The sequence below is a fragment of the Alligator mississippiensis genome, chromosome 1, assembly GCF_030867095.1.
Source record: "Alligator mississippiensis isolate rAllMis1 chromosome 1, rAllMis1, whole genome shotgun sequence".
NCBI lineage: Eukaryota > Metazoa > Chordata > Crocodylia > Alligatoridae > Alligator > Alligator mississippiensis.
In genome coordinates, this window is record NC_081824.1 from 175,947,065 (window position 1) to 175,964,044 (window position 16,980).

General features: G+C 43.6%; 1 protein-coding gene across 1 annotated transcript in view; it reads left to right on the forward strand.

The window, feature by feature from the left end:
- Positions 1 to 274: 274 nt before the first annotated feature.
- The window catches only part of PLB1 (phospholipase B1), a 96,973-nt gene continuing 80,267 nt past the window's right edge, over positions 275 to 16,980 (forward strand). Inside the window, exons 1-7 of the mRNA XM_014597985.3 lie at positions 275 to 348; positions 1,031 to 1,135; positions 2,812 to 2,907; positions 9,512 to 9,580; positions 11,108 to 11,188; positions 12,857 to 12,923; positions 16,871 to 16,929. Of these exons, the coding sequence (XP_014453471.2) occupies positions 2,824 to 2,907; positions 9,512 to 9,580; positions 11,108 to 11,188; positions 12,857 to 12,923; positions 16,871 to 16,929 (360 nt within the window). The 5' untranslated portion in view covers positions 275 to 348; positions 1,031 to 1,135; positions 2,812 to 2,823. The remainder of the gene's footprint in view (positions 349 to 1,030; positions 1,136 to 2,811; positions 2,908 to 9,511; positions 9,581 to 11,107; positions 11,189 to 12,856; positions 12,924 to 16,870; positions 16,930 to 16,980) is intronic.

Consider the following 16,980-nt stretch of genomic DNA (forward strand, 5'->3'; position numbering starts at 1 on the left):
GGACTAGAAAGCAAAGCACACAGGGAGCATCAGGGCTGAGAGCAAAAAGCAGAGCAGCAGATCAGGCAGGGGAAAGGGATGGGAGTGGCCCTTAGGGAGGGTGCGGGGTAATTTGTGGCATGCCTGCTAGAAAGGTTGCCCTTCACTATCTTAAAGCATGACTGTTAATTGCTTATTAAAATGCCATCCACATCTTAATAAAGCACAGATTATTACTTGAAACGTTTCTAATTTTTTTCTGGTTATTTTTGTGTTGTTTTATTCAGTAGTGATACATCCAGGAAGCAATGCAGCTGTTCCAATGAACATTCCAGACTTGATGATGTCATATTGAGATGGTCCTATCGGGTACGGCTAATCTCATATTTTGTTTTTGTCCTAGGGCAATAAGGGTAGTGCTGTACTTGTGTGCACAGTTAAGCATAGGTAAGGTGCTAGCTATCTAATACAGATAACTGTCTTACCCAAGATCACAGCTTCTCTACATTCATCCTGGCATCAGGAACACATGAGATTAAATCCACTGTGTAATTTAGCACTCTCAGCACCTGCTGTAGATGTTAACAATGGTATTGCTCTTAGCAACACAGGGTTTGCCACTTCTAGTCAGAGCACTGTTCGGTCTACTCCAGTATTCTGCCTCTGGTACTAACTAATGCTGGAGGAGTTAGGAGAAGGCAGAAATTAGCTAAATTGTAAGTGTCCAGTTGTGCTGTGATTCCTTCCCAAAGCTACGAAGCACCAATTTGCATCCTTAAGTGTGAGGTTTGATTACATTGCCTCACTGTTACTCCTTCTGAGAATATGGTGTTAATTGAATGTTCTCTAATAGCCACAGGGACATTAGGAATTATTGCAGAAAATGGCTTCATTAAATTACTACTTTTGTCTTTGTTTATGGAATTTGATTATGGTGGTATACTAGGGGTGAGGATGAGCTTAAATTCATCCAAGCTGTAGATAAACTGGACATATATTATGCTCTCTGTGTGACCGATTCAATCTCATTAAATGAGTATCTATCATTCAGGATGCCTGGAAAAAGCTGCTGGAGTCAAGGAGATATGATGTGAGGGATGATTTCACTGTTGTTCTTCAGCCCTTCCTGCAAGACATAAATCTGCCATTTAGAACAGTGAGTGAACATCAAGCTTTCCATGATTTCTGGATTACTCTTGGTGACACAAAGTGCAATGTTCAGCTGGTTCTTTTCTCTTCTGAGCTGCTTAGCTCCTCTTCAAGTCAATAGGAGTCAGGCATGCCTCTGAATCAGTTGCTAAGGGCCAGATGGTTAATCTCCCTTAAAACAGTTGTTCCTCTGCAGTAACCCTGCTCTGCTCAGTGGTGGGTGATATTACTGTAAGTGAGGCAAAAGTTGGCTCAGAATGGCCCTACAGATGTGGTTGTCCAGAGGTGCTGGGCACCATTGCTCCTATGGAGGGAGGCAAGTCATGGCATTTTTGCAAATTAGGCCATAGGCATCTGAAAACAGGGCAGGTGGCTTGGCATATACTTGTTTTGCATTTATGTGCTGACATCCCTTGCTGATCCCTGATTGCACCCATGAGTGTTGCTAATTAGAACTAAGGGGGGAAATATGATTAATTATTTTTTTAAAATGGGGAACAGAGATATAGAATGGGCAGTAAGTGTTGAAATCTTAAAAATAGGGTTGGGAGGCAGAATTATGAGATGAATACAGTCTGGGTCCCTCAGAACAAATATTGTCTTGATGTTTTAATCCCACAGAGCCACTGGGATAAATAAATATAGGTTTTAGATCCATGAGCTTACAAAGTGTATGAGTAGAATTTAACCCTTTGTGATTGTAAAGTAAGCTTTAGAAGGGCTAGAAGGCTCACTGGGAAAGGTAATAGGAAATGAAAATGTTACTTCCTAGGTAACTGGTCTGAAAATAACTCAGATCAAGTGCACAAAATCTATTAACACCTCATTTTTGTTTGTTGGCTACTGTAAAATGAGTTGATGGGTCTTAGTAGTTTAGGGTATCACCAAGCTTCCAAAACAAGCACTACCTTCATTGTTACTGTGTGAGCACAGCTAGCAAAAATTGAACAGAATCGAGAAAAAGAAATTGTCCTATATCCCATGTCAGTGCTAATGTGTGTTAGTAGAGGGGCCCCCTTCCACTGCTGTGGCATATGATATGCTCATTTTGTTGATAAATAATTTATATATATTGTGAATTTCAGTTTTCAGGACTGTCAGGCCTGGTTTTTCATTCATGTTAAAATAACTATTTCTGGTTGTCCACATAAAACTGTCTTGTGCTCGGGTGGTTCTTGGATACAACAGAGCTGTTAAGAGTGACTTGCAGGGTGAATGCTACTAAGCTCTTTCATGTGCTGTCATTTTTATTAAAAAAGTGTGTATTCTATGAACTTCCAAACAGGTATGATCAAGTTCTTCAAGCCAGCATTTTTCAAATGCTTTTAAATGGCAGCTAAAGCAAGGCATCCTTATTCCTAATGGGGTTTTTAATCCCATCTGTTATATTCCTCTTCAGCCTACTCCTGTAACAGTTGTTGTTACTGATCTCCATGCCATGTAATAGAAATGTTGCATCTTCACTGTTGCCCCACAGAATATGCTACAGCAGTCACTTCTCTATGTGGTACCTAAGTTGAGGCCATTCATGAGTGGGTTTATGGGTTACTTGTGCAGATCAGTTTACAAATGGGTCTTTCCAGCGCTGACTAGCTCTTCTGAAAAGCACTTGTTCATGGGCTTATGCATAAATGACACAAGACCATTCCACACTGTTGTGCTCTAAAATGCTTTCTCTTCCAGGGCAAACAAGTTATGGGCAGTTCCATATCCAAGATGCAGGTGGAACTCACTGAAGGGGAACATGCTGCCTTGGGTGTGATCCTCTGGAACAACATGGTGAGATGGACTAGAGGTGTTATGCTGCGCAGACTGAACACAAATGCCTGGCACATCCAAGCAAGATAGTCCTTTAGTAGACTGGGTTCTCTTATTAGCTGTCCTATCAAGAAATGAAAGGAGCAAGGAGTGGGAAAAAATGTTTCATAGCTTGCCTCTTCAGACAGATAGGGAGACATCTGTGTACACTTAAAAGAGCATTGTGCAGCCCTGAATTATGCATCTTTATGATCACAGAGTTATGGACACTGTAGTAGGTCCCCAGATAGTCTCCATTCAACAACAGCATCTCCCAAACAAAGAGCAGGGAAAAAACATCTTATGAATCAGAAAATGAAGCTAAGCTCTTTTTCCTTTAGTCAAGCTTGCTCCTCTTGCAGGGTGACAGCTCAACAATACAGAACAACCCTCAGGCAAACTCATCAGGATCTTGGCCATATCCTAAACTGAGGTTATAACACTTATAGTACAGGGCTTTGTTGGGTAAACAGCAAACCATGAGTAATACTGCTGGTAACTACTACATTATTACTCTAGCTTATTTTCACTGAATTGCTCCTATTATGATTGTGTCAGGTCAGGTTCACCTGCTACCATAATTTACAGTAGATGTCAACACTGTGACTGTGAACACTGAGTGTTGGGTGGCAGTTAAATAACCTGGTAACCTCTAGGGTACCAATGGCTTCAGGCAGAAGCGGGTACTAATCTTACCTGTGATGGAGGAGATGCCACCAAGAAGTTGTGGAAATAAAGAAGTCTACTCCATGACAGGGTAGACTGGGGTCTTTAATCCTGGATGGTAGCCAGTTTAGGAGTGGAGCCCTGCTAGACCAGTGGCTTTCAACCTTTTTTTCATTTGTGGACCCCTAAAAAATTTTTAATGGAAGTGTGGACACCTTTGGAAATTTCAGATGGAGGTACAGTTTTTTAAATTGTAAATATGGGTATTCACTAGGGTTGTGGAAAGCTTCGAGTGGTGATTCAATTCGGAGGAAATTCGGCCTGATTCGGTGGCCAGATCTCCAAATCCAAATCAAATCAGGGGACCAATTTAAAGGTCTGAATAGATTCAAAGCTATCCGAATCTTCGGCAAAGATATGGAGAGCTTTGATTCAGGCAGTCCCCAGTGGTTGCATCAGGGAGCTGCAGCCACTCCGAGCTGGTAAGTACTAGGGGCGGGGGAGGGAGAGCCTGGGGGAGGGGACCATGGGGGACCCCTGCCAGCCCCCTGACTACTCCCCCAGCCCTGCCATGGCTGCCCCGCCTGCCAGGGCTCTGGCCCTTTAAGGAAAAAAAAAAGCCGAGAAAAGCCCTAAGACTCACTGCTCCTGGTGCAGCCCCGCGGTTTTGGGGGCTCCTGCAGAGCCCCCCACGTGGTGTGGGGCAATGGGGATCACCCCCACCGGCAGCAGCGGTGCGTCCTGGGGTTTCTTCAGGTTTCTTTTTCTTAAAGGGCTCAGGTGGGGTGCCCATGGGGGAGCAGGGGGGTGGGGAGGGGGTTGGGGGCTTGTGCAGAGCCCCCAATGCAGCTGGGGCAGTGGGGGGCAGCGGGGATTGCCCCACGCCTGGCAGCACCTGCTGAGCTGGGGCTTTTTTTTCTCTGAAGTGCTGGGAGCTGGGGCAGCCATTGCTGGGCTGGGAGAGGGGCGGGGGATGGGCCTGGCCTGGCTGATTCAGAGATTCGGCTGTTGCTGAATCTCCAAATCAGATTCGGTCAAATAGAATCAGGACAGTGATTCGAATCACCAAATCGAATCACTGTCCCCCAAATCGGCTGAATCCGCTTCTGAAGCAAATACTAGCCATTTCACACAGGCCTATTCACATACTTTGGATTGATCCTGGTCATCTTTTGCAGACCCTAGGTTGAAAACCACTGTGCTAGATGGACAAATGGATGTTCCTCTTTGTTCTGGGTGTTCCTGCAGCCAAGCTCTTTCCAAATGTACTGGCAACTGCCTTTCCCTTGGGTTAAACAAGCAGTGTCTCTCCTCTCCCCCTCCCCCCAGGTATATGGGGGATGAACAGGGTGGAGGTCCTCCATTTCTGTATCAGAAGCTGTGCCATAGATCTAGGACAGAATCCTCCTTCCCATCTGAGCAGGGCTGAAAATGGCATCCCCTGGGACTGATACTTCAAAATATGAACTGTCCTACTTGCAGGACAAAAGACAAGTTTTTAAAAAGGGAGCCTTTTTCTCTGCTGCCCACACATTTGTGTGAACACACATGGCCAGCTCAAGGTACCTGTACCTCTTAATATCAGATAGTAGGTTCAAAAACATGAGCTGGGGGAGGTCAAAGCACTCCAATTTGCAGCTGCAGTTAAATTTGTTGTAAAAATGCAGGCGTAATTTTTGCTCTTGTCCAGAGAGATGCTAATGGGAAGTCAGTACTTTGTGTGTGCAGTACCGGGGGGGATGGGACATGCTCTGTTATCAGAGTTTCAGATTCAGAAATTTATCTTTTTTCTTTTTGAATTTAGAAATCTACACCTTGCCACTGATTTTATTGTTTTTGTTTCATTGGCAGCTACATTTCAAAACATGGTTAAAGAAAAGCAATTAATTAAAAAAAAAAAGTGAAGCGATCTTAAAAAAAAGCAGTTTTGTTCTTGTTTGAGACAAATATTTACAGTTGCTTTCCCTTTATCAAGGCACTTGTCCTTTACCTTTCAGGGCAGACAAAAAAGTTAACACACTTAACAAAAATCTATGCCCAGCAGCACTCTAATGAAAAATGATAATAAAAATATCCACACACGTTTCTATTCTTTGTAACCAGAAGGTTACAAAACTGATCCTCAATCCAAACTGTAACCTTGGGACAAAAGAGCTGAATCCGGTTATTTTGATCTTACTCTCTGTTATCAATGTACACTCCTAAAGATAATTTCAAAGTTCATGTCTGGGTTCTCCTTTTACAGGCATGGCAGATGCCATGATAAGATACATTTGTTCCTTTGTCATTGCTTTCAGCTCTGTGACCCTATATGAGGTAGGGACTAAGAACCAGGGGCTCTTGAACTCTAGTATAAGCTTCCCCTTTCTTTGAGCTCTCTGCAAAATCTGCAAGTCACTTAAATTGCCTGTGCCTCCGTTTCCCACTCTAGAAATCAGGGTGATAATTTTTGGTTTGCAAAACTGTTACCACTGTCAATAAATGATTTGTAAAATATTTTGAAGAAGGAAGGTAGGTAGGCAACGTTTTTTGGCCGGAGTGCTGAAAACCCCATGATGCCTACCTTGGAAGGTGCCTGAGTGCCGGCATGCCAAAAAAACAAAATGAGGGCAGGGGGTATATGGCAGGATGCCCTGCCCCCTACCCCTGCTGCTCCTTGCCCCTCACCCAAAGCCCCTGCCCCTCAGCCCAGGCTCTGTGGCTGTCAGCAGCTCCCCAGAACATGGGCCAGCTGCAAACATCTGCTGCCTCTCCGCCCCAGACCCAGGCCCGGGCTCCAGTGAGGCAACACAGACTGGCAGTGCTCCCTGCTGTGCTGCCCTCACCGTTGCTGCAAAGCTGCGTTGGAACCTGGCGCGGCAGGAAACAGCAGGGGCCGCAGAAAGCTGCCTGCTCCCAGCTCCCCTGTCACACTTCCCCTGCAGGTGGGGGCAGTAGCGAGGGGCATAACCCTGCGCTGCTGCCCATGCTGCTCCCGTGCACATAGGGGAAATGCGGCAGGTCAGCGGGGAGCTGGGAGCAGGCAGCTTTCTGCAGTCCTCGCTGTGCCAGGTTCCAATGCTGCTTTGCAGAAGCGGCGAGGGCAGCACAGCAGGGAGCATTGCCGGTCTGTGCTTCCTCCTGGGCCGGGGCGGAGAGGCAGCAGATGTTTGCAGCTGGCGCAGGTTCTGGGTAGCTGCTGATAGCCACGAAGCCTGGCTTGCAGCAGGGCTTCCATGGGAGCACCTCGGTCTCCGTGGCTGTCAGCAGCTATCCAGAGCCAGGCCTGGCTGCAGCTGGGAAGCTAGAAACAGCTGCTCCCGCCCTGGCCCAGGGCTCCGGGAAGGCAGCAGGTGCTGGCACTGCGCCCATTGGGGCTGGGGCTAGGGGCCAGGGGTGGGGAGGCAGCAGCTGTTTGTAGCTCTTGGCTGCAGCCGGCCCTGGCTCTGGATAGCTGCTGATAGCCACGAAGCCTCGGCTGCTCCCAGCAGGACTTGCAGTGTCCCAGCTGCCTGCTGGGAGCAGCAGCTCCCTAGAGCTGGACCCAGCTGCAGCCTGGAGGCTGCAAACATCTGCTGCCTCCCTGGCCCCAATGCATGCGGAGAAAAATGGCCTTGTGTGCCATGCTTGGCACGCATGCCAGGGGTTGCCAACCCCTGCTTTAGATGCTAGACATTATTAACCTGACTGTTTAAAAGTAGAACTTCTGATTTCAGTCGTACAATTGTAAAAGGATCCAATTTAGGGCAGAAATCTCTTTCCAGCTGCTAAGCACAGTTACTTTTCAATTGAAACCTCTATGGAAATGATGCATTATTTCACCTGATGCAGATAGTGAATTTTCTGGTATTTGAGAAGGAGCAAAATTTTGCTGATTTTGCCACCAAAAGTTGCACATTGCTAGCAGAAGGCATAAGTTGGGGATATAACTCTGGGAGCATCGTGAGAAAACTGTGTGAATGTATGAGACGCTAAGCAAAATGAAATTTTACTGTCAAAGACTGAACTTTCTCAGGATGGGCTAATGGTGATGATACTCCTTACCTTTTTTGGAAATGCCAAAGAACTGACCTAAGGAGGAAAAATAATACTTGATTTGTCTTTTGTATTATTTTGTCATTATCTCTTTGCTTGCCATCTGCATGTTGCTCTTCTCTTTCTCAGCTGCATTTTCTTAGAGCCAGAGGTTCTCAGAAAGCTATCTCTGAGTATATTTCTTTATCTGTATTGTGACGGCATGCAATTGTGCAAGACCAGATGATAGGCAAGATACTTTGGAGTTTAAAAGACATGGGAAGATTGCATTATCTGATCCAAATCTTTGGCAAAGGAAAGCTCCTGCTCTCACCACAATAACACCCAGCAATATCTGCTAATTTAATAAATCCTTAATATGGGTAGTTGATATGAGATTTAGATACTGGTGACTGAAGCAAGAAACACTGAGCAGAATTAGAAGGTACCCACACTCTTGTGTGGAAAATATTTCACTTCTGTTTGTTGCATAAATTCCAGCAGTATATTGCTGGTTAAGAGGTCATCTTTGTTTTTTGCCTTTTTTTTTTTTTTTTTTTTTTTTTTTTTTTGCTTTTCTTTTCTGGATTGTTTTTGCTTTGCTTTTTGCCTGCCCACTGACCAAAGAGAAACTTTAAAGATGTCAATAGTACAGTATTAGCAAGTAATATTAAACTTCTGTCTGGTTGGGTAGAAGATGAAGTGGCAAAAAAGGATTCGGAAGCTTTACAAAATATTTCATTGTAGGTTGGGGCCAAGATTTCCATATTTAGAGAATTATCTGTTAAAAAACAGTAGCTAGTTGAGGGAGGCAATACATGGTTATGTACATACTTATACTGTTTTGGTATTTAACCAGAATGATTTGATTAATTTTGACAAGTGCTTGCAACTGTCTCTGGAAATATACCCAGGGACCAAGTGCGTTTTGTTTGTATTAAAGAAATTAGACAGATGCTTTTGCCATTGTTTTCAGCTGTTTCCAGTGTAACAAAAAGTGCACAAAAATCCAGTACCACAAAGCACAGGAAAAACAGAGCAGAAGGATGAGAACTCTAACAGATACAAAACCCACAGGGGGACATATTGTATGTGTATTATTCATTAAATGGTTCTCATTAGCTTAGGAACATCGGAAATGTCATGTAGGACCAGATCCATTCATCTAGTCCAATATTCTGTCTCCAGCAATGTCCACTACTAGAACAAATGAAGAAAATGTTGTCATGTGCTATAAGGAATTATTTGCACAGTGGAGACATTTCTTATCCTTCATCAGTGAGGGGTTAGCTTGTCTCCTAGGGACTGGGAGACTTGAGCAGTTGTGAACTGGATCAGTCTTCTAAGGGAGACATATTTTTGGTCATGCGGCCACATGAGCATACACAGATCATAGGAGAAATAAGATCTGAGCCTTTGTATCCTATGAATTTTTGGTCCTTCAAACTTGTACAGTTTTCTGGCACTTACTTCCCCAAATATTAGCCAGTGTGATTTTCACAGTTATGTGAATAGGTAGTGTGAGAGAGTTGAAGACTAGGGCACTGATGGCTGTTTATGGACAGAGGGAGTATGAGGAAGGCAAGGTGGAAGCCTGGCATTTTTAAGGAACAGATTCCAGGTTGTGTTGTGTGGTGGTAGTTTTTTCTGATGGTGAAGTATTTGTCACTAGGTGAAAGAGTAAAAGGTAGATCATATGACATGCTTTGTTTTCATTTCCTTTCTTTTGTAGTTTTATATAAAGTATGTACCAATGCAATATATAAGGTATGTATCTTATACCCAATGCAACCTTAAGTCACCCACAAATTCAATTTTTGCATAGCAATACGCAATACTTATGGATCTGAAATAAACTTTAAATACTAACACCACTGAGCTACTGTTCCTTCTGTACAAGTGGTGCTTATATTCTTTTTCCTTCTAGATGGAACCAGTTGGGCAAAAGGAACCTGATCAGTTCACAGAAATGCTTCAAGCACGGTGCCCATCTCAGGTAACAGGACTTCTTTTCAATCAATACGAGATTTTTAGCTACTCCTCACAGAGTTTCCAAACTATTTCATTGTCTACATACATGTGCGTCCACTTTCAAATACTGTTGCTTAAATGTAAGAGAATGCTGACTTCCCAGGAGATTTTTCCCCATAAAGATTTAGATTACAAACTGCTTCTCAAACTCTCTTTCTAAGGTTCTTTAAGAAAAAGTGCTGAAACCACTGAACATTTTTGTCTGAAAATGGAATTCTTGATTGTGTTTAGTTACACTTCCATTTTTTAATTTTCTGGCTGGGGATCCAGTTAATCTGAATTATCGTATTTTCGCGCATATAGCCCGCCCATGGGGATAAGCCGCACCCACGTATAACCTGCGGAAAATTGTATTTTTGTAAATTAGTCTGTGTATACGCCGCACCCATGTATTCCCTGTGGCGGCGTATACATGGGTAGGCAGTGCAGCCGAGCCCGCCCAGGCCCCAGCCCCCGCGGCAGTGGCAGTGGCGGCGCAGCCCAGCCCGCCCAGGCCCAGCAGGGAGGCAGTGTAGCCTGCCCTGGTCCCGGCCCCCGCAGCAGCGGTGGCACAGCCCGGCCTGCCCAGGCCCAGTGGGAAGGCGGTTCAGCCTGCCCCGGCCCCGGCCCTCACGGCAGTGGCAGCGGCAGCGGCAGCGCAGCCCGGCCTGCCTGGGCCCAGCGGGGAGGTGGCGCAGCCCACCCTGGCCCCCATGGTGGCGGTGCAGCCTGGCTTGCCCCGGCCCTGCGGGGGAAAAGAGTCCGTCGATAGTCCGCACCCCCGTATAGCCTGCAGCCATCCATTTTTTTGGTAAAATCGTGCATACCCCATGGGATATGTGCGCAAAAATATGGTAAATAATAATGAATTATTGTTTAAAGAGAGAGCACTATCTGCATCGAAATTATTATATCTATGTTATATATATATCTATCTATTATATATGAAATAATGTATTTTTAGCTTCTTTCCAAGCTAAACTTTCCAAGTCCAACTTCTAGCGGGCAATAAAATATCATGTGATTTCTACCTGGGTCTCCCATCTCAGACTGTCACAATAATTCTTTTTTCAACATTCCAGTCATCCCACATGGTTAAGAAAGTGTAAGAAGTCTTAAAAGGAGTGGGGATGGCTTCTGGGATTGGTATTAGCCTCTTAAGCCTTTTGCATCTAGACCACCATTTTTGGTCTGACCCCAGTTCTCAGTGACCAAAAGTTCTTAACATCTGAAGACTCTTCAGTGAGCATTAATTGAAAGCAGCATCAAAACTGAACTATCCTCTATTCTTTAATCAAGCCTCTTTCCCTGTTAGTGCCTCTGCAGTTGCAGACAAACAGGATATCAGTATTCAGGCTGTTCGATGTGGCATATGTCGTTAGCTTTGTTTTCATTAAATACTTGGAGTGTTGTAATGTTTTTTCTCCCTCTTAGAAAATCTACCCAGCTGATTTCAACATCAGCTAATTGTCTTTTTGTTACTGACAGTAAATGTACTCTCTTATCTCTGCAGGAGCATCCCTATTTTTTCACGTACAAGAATAGTAACTACTTGTCTTTTCCTGTGACCTCACATACTGAAGTATTGTCTCAGGTACAGAAAGCCTTAGTGTACCATATATGTGAATATGTGTGCTTAGCGGGGGGGGCTAAGGCTGGTATAGGAGAGCCTTAATCTCATGAATATTATTGTATGTGGGAAAAACGTGAACCCAGAATATTAACACCTTTTCCTTCTGATGCTTGTATTGCTGCCACACCTTTTCCTGAGTGGACCTTGTGAAGTGTGAACCAAAGTTTGCTTCTTTTCATTCACTTTGTCTTCACTGCCCAAAAGGGAGTGATTACTTCTTTTTATATTGAGGTGTCTAATGACCACAAGATGTCCCAAGATTAAATTATGGTAGAGGCAAAGCACTTTCTTTTTTTGTGAAGCAAACTGGTTGAGGCCACCACTATATCATTGTCTTGGGTTGACCTGACCTCATCTCATGGTAAAAACAGCAAATGCCACATCTTTGCTGTATGTTTACTTCAGATCACAAGTCCTTAGTTATTCTGAGGTTAAAAAGTAGCTTTTTAGCAATGAAGATGAAGCCTGAATGTGGAGTTGTTGGACAGTGTACTATAGCCCCGAACAATAAAGAATCATGATACCCATCTTGGAGCAAGGGTAGTGTGTCTGTCTACCTAGGGTATAAGAGTACCCCTTGTGGCCCTCTTGCTGTTTAAGATAACACTTCATTCTCTGGGTCTGATTTTCATCTCATTTGCATTAGTGTAACTCCATTCATTTCATTAGTTAGTCTTGATTTATGCTTATATAATGGGCAACAGAATGAGGCTGCTCACTTGTCAGATTTTCAGGAAGGGCTGTGCTGTGATGGTGGGGCAGGAACAGTATGTTAGGATGAAAAGGAAACCTGGAATTGAGCAATAGGCCCGTTCACAGGACCAGTGTCTTCCCTTTCAAAATAGATAATTTCTCCTTGGTCACTGGCTTGAAAAGAAGTAGGATAGTGAGGGCCAACCTTTTTGGCAGGTGTGCCACAAATTAGCCCCACACCCTCCTCAAGTGTCACTTCAATCCCCTTCCCCTGTCCAATCTGCTGGTCTGCTTTCTTCTCCCATTCCTGTAGTCCCTGCCTGATCTGCTGCTTCGCTTTCTGCTGTCTGCCATGTCAGCTGCTGTGCTGCCTGTCCTCTCCCTGGTCTGCCATGTGCCTCTCAGAGGCTGCCCGGCTACTTGTGACACCTGTGCCTCAGGCTGGCTACCCCCGATGTAGGCCATACCCATGCTGGTGCTCAGGCAAATGCTCCCATTTAGATGCCAGTGGCCATTCTCTACAGACAATGTAGCTTGGAAATATTTGTGTCAGTATTCTTCTCCTGACGGAGGCCTGGATAACAGTAGCAGCAGCTGGGCCAGTGGTGGCATTTGCAGTGCAAGGGCTAGCAGTGGTGGTGTCCGCTATTCTTGCGCTCCCTCGAAGTCAGAGCCCTGGGTCGGCGCCCCACTTGCCCACCCTAGTTATTGATGTTGCATGGAATTCAGATTTACATTAGGAAACTTACATTATATTACATCTTTCCTTGGGGAGATCTGAGCTTGTTTATAATACACAATCAGATTTGCTATCATCCATTTACCAACCCCCCGTCTCCCCCCCCCCCCCCAAAAGGAAAAGCCAACCCAAACAAACCCCCAAACAAACACCAAAAAAATCGTCTTTGTAATGCACTGTGTTATGAATACTTCCAGGAAAGAAGCTATGGGACAAGCATTCCCTGTCCAGACCACAGACCCTCTAATTCAGTTCCTGTTTCAGGTATGGATATGTCTTTATTGGAGAGGTGTTTCAGTGCATTATAAAGGGGTACTGTCATCTAGTTTTAGGCACAACATTTAAAGTTTTATATTTTGAAAATGTAAAGTTACATTAGTTTGGCACCAAAATGTAAACCTTTCCTTGTGGTGTATAAAGCCATATATGCACCTGTGTTAGACTTACATATGCCTGAAGAGGAAAGCAAAGCTAGCATATGCAGAAAGTTAAACTAATTCATCTAAATAAGCTGTTCAAGTAGAACTACATGCAACAGTAATAAAGCACTACATGTCCATTAGGGGTGTGCAAAATGGGCCATATTTGATTCAAATTTGGATTTGGCCCGAATTGGGGACAGTGATTTGATTTGTTGATTCAGATCACTTTCCCTGATTCGATTCGGCTGAATCTGAAGATTTGATCCTGATTCCAAGAATCAGAGATTTGGACATAGACACAACTTTAATGTTTTTTCTACATAGCTCGAGGTACCAGACACGGCTCAGTGATCAGCCGCAAGGAGACCCTGCACGCTCCCCGCCCCCTGCACGCTTCCCGGCGGACTTGGAAGTGGACCAGAAGTGCTTTTGGTCCACTTGTGGGTCTGCTGCTGAGTGCACTGGGGAGCCCTCTGTGCTTCTGTGGGACGCTCCATTCGCCCCAGCATCACAGCATTCACAAGCTACTTGGTACCTTGAAGTATGTAGAAAAAACATTTAAAGCTGTCTCTATGTCCGAATCTTTCTGAATCTCTCCGAATCGATTCAGAGGGTTCCAATTTGATTCAGAGAGATTAAAGGGTCTCCTGATTCGATTCAGATTTGGAGATTTGGCCACCGAATTGGGCCGAATCTCCACTGAATTGAGTCAGGGACCGAAGCTTCACACAGCCCTAATGTCCACAGCCATGTTCAGTCAATGATTTTGAAGTTCTGTGGGTATGGACAAGTGAACAATTATACCTTTTTAAGGGTGTGCAGTTTAGGTGAATCCACTGTTACTGTTCAGTCTGTCTGCTCCTATTCTGTGTTAAGTAGAAGTTAAACTGGTACATCTTATCCCTGATTTTAACACAATAATGTAACCCTGTTTCACTTTATGTACCTATGAGATGGTCATGGACTGATTTACACTGAGTCTGCTGGTGAGTCCTCACAAGTATTAAGTCTTTCCTTCACATTTTATAACTGTGTTAATTGTTCATTTGTCCATACCCTATAAACAGTAATTAAACCATATGACATGCCAATGATTACCTCATTTAACAGATGTGGAAACTGAGGCATAGGTGATTGAAGGAGAGAACACTACTAGGTCTCTGACAGCCCAGTTGCATTTTAATCCTAAACCCCTACTTCTCCCAAACTTAAACAAAACTGAACACATGATGAAACAGAAAGTTGGATATCTACATATTTTGTCACTTCTAAGCACCCTAAAATAAAGGAAAACCCTGGGGGTGGGGTTTTGGCAATATCTTTTATTTCACCAACTATATAATGTAAAGGAAATGTGTTTGAAATGTCTTCATGCTGGCAGAATCTCTAAATTAAGGAAACAGATTTTTTTCCCACAGAAATATATCCCAAATACAAAAAGCTTTGTGAACAACAGAATACTCTGAGCTTAGCCCTTAACATGTATTCAAGAGTTCCCTTCCAGAAACAAAATTAAACCATATCAGGGCTGGCCCCCAATAAAGTTCAAGGTTAGGGTGGGATTTCTGAAGTGGTGCTTTTAGTTTCCATTTGTTGCTCTCGTTGTATAGAAGACAATTTTCAAGTCTATGCATCAAGTCTTTCGGGTATTTTTTTATGACTGCCAAAGACATTTTGTTTTCTGTAGGACGATAAATCTTCAGGTAAGACTGAATGATTCCTTAGTTAAATTAGCTTACTATCAATCATTAAGTTAGCTTACTATCAATTATTCCTTAGTTAAGTTAGCTTCTTTTTAAACTCATTTTAATGTACTCTTTCCAATGACACAGTTTATAACCACTCCTATGCATTTCATTCTGTAAACTACCTCAGCAAGTGTTGATTATAGATGGCAATATTATCTAATAATTAGTTCTTCTGACCTGGACATTTGCCTCTCTTTCAAAAGTTAGATATTTTCTGAGATTGTAGAGAAGTCTAGAATCAACACCATTTTGAACATATCTGTTTAAGAAGCCTGCAGTGCTTTTCTGAAAATCAGACACTTGCATTCTTGTGGCAATTAAAATTTTATACACACTTTTTCATTACAATATCTTTTAATAGGTAATTTTTCAAAGTAGATCTTTGTTACCAAAGAACTTAACTCAAAAGCGGCTAGATATAGTGAACCAATATACATAGGCTTAAGTAAATAAAGCAATTAGAATTGGTATTTCTTCTCAAAGAGTAAACCTTGTTTGTACAGAACATATCCAGCCGAGCAACATCAAGATACGAGTACTGGAGCAATGCCTTTGCATTCTAATGTGATTGTCTCGTTACTAATGTACTCGCCACGACTTGCAGCGTAGTTTGGATTTCCAGTGGATCAATTTATGAAGTGCTCAGTGCTCACAACTGAAGTTAGGTTTGCAAGAACTCAGTTTTCCTTCAGGCATATAATTATGGGACAGATTTTAAAAGTGCACAATAACTCTTATTGTGATATTTATGGCTAGATTTTCAAAAGAACTGAGTATCAAAATACTGAGGGTTGGTTGGCTGGTTGTTTTGTTTTTAATTTGAGTGGTTACTTCATCTAAACAGCAGCAAAGCTCTTGAAATTTGGACCCCCCACCATCATCTATTTAAAAATGCTCTTCAGACCATAGGAAAAAGTATGTTTATCTGGGTACTCTTGTAAATCAAGTCTGGAACTAAGGACTACATCTAAAGACACTTGTGTGTTCTGTCTCAAGTAAATTTTGGTTTCTTTTAAGAAGTGGTGGCAATACTAAGCATTCTGCTTTTTGCAGTTACCAAAGCAGCCCCCTTGGGCAGCCAAAAGAAGGGAAATGGGTGGGGCCAGAAGGAGCACAACACGTTAGTGTGTGTAGCTCAGTGACTTGGATGCTGCTCAGAATGAGAGAGGACCTAGCCCTTGCTCCCAAAGGGCATGTTTACACAAGATGAGCTGTGGCGATGTAGCTCCTCGCTATGGCGTTACAGTGTTGGCAGGCACGAACTGTGATGCCGATGCTACTGCACAGTAGCTCATTGCTACTGTGCAGTAGGGTCAGAAACAACCCATGTGCTGTAGTGTGCAGCTGCTGAAGCAAGGACAAAATGACTGAGCAGTAACAACTGTACAGTCAGGTGCACGTGTAGACATACCCAAAGGGGCAGAAACTTCTCTAGTGCTCTCTACCCAATGAATGCAAATACAAAGTACTGTGGTCAGATTGAGAAAGAGGGCTAGAGAAGGGGCTAGATGAGGTCTAAATGATGGTCTAAAAGTCAAAGTGCTTTAAAAAGAAGCAGGAGATGTAGATTCAAATGACTTCTGGGTGAGGGGCTCTAAAACCTGAGTCCCCGGCTCCGTCGACAAGTGCCTAACCACTAAGCTATTGGGCTCAAACATGGGAGGGCTCTCTGTTAGTCATGGGTTTATACTTGGCCTTATGCGTGTGCCTGAGTGATCCTCATTCTCCTTGTGCCTGCTAATCATGGGCTTTTTACTCATCCTAATGTGTGTATCTGGGCCATTCTATTTCACCATGCATGTGCATGGCCAGAACGCAACTCTACTGAGCATGCTCAGTGGGTAAGTTCACTTAGACCTGAATTATAGTAATGCCAAAAATTTGCATCTGTGTGGCTGTGCATGTGCCTTTTAGGCACACAGAGTGAAATAGCATTCACCCCAAAGACTCTGGAACCCTATTGTTTGTCCCAGAGAAAAGGTTTCCTTAATAAACAAAGTGATTAGAAATTTCCCTTCTTCCCCAATTTTTCTTTTCCTAGTTCACAATTTGAGGCCTGCAGACATTAAGGTGATTGCCGCCCTGGGAGATTCACTCACAGTAAGTACAGATCACTGAATAACCATTGTAGATATAAGTGATATAAGGACG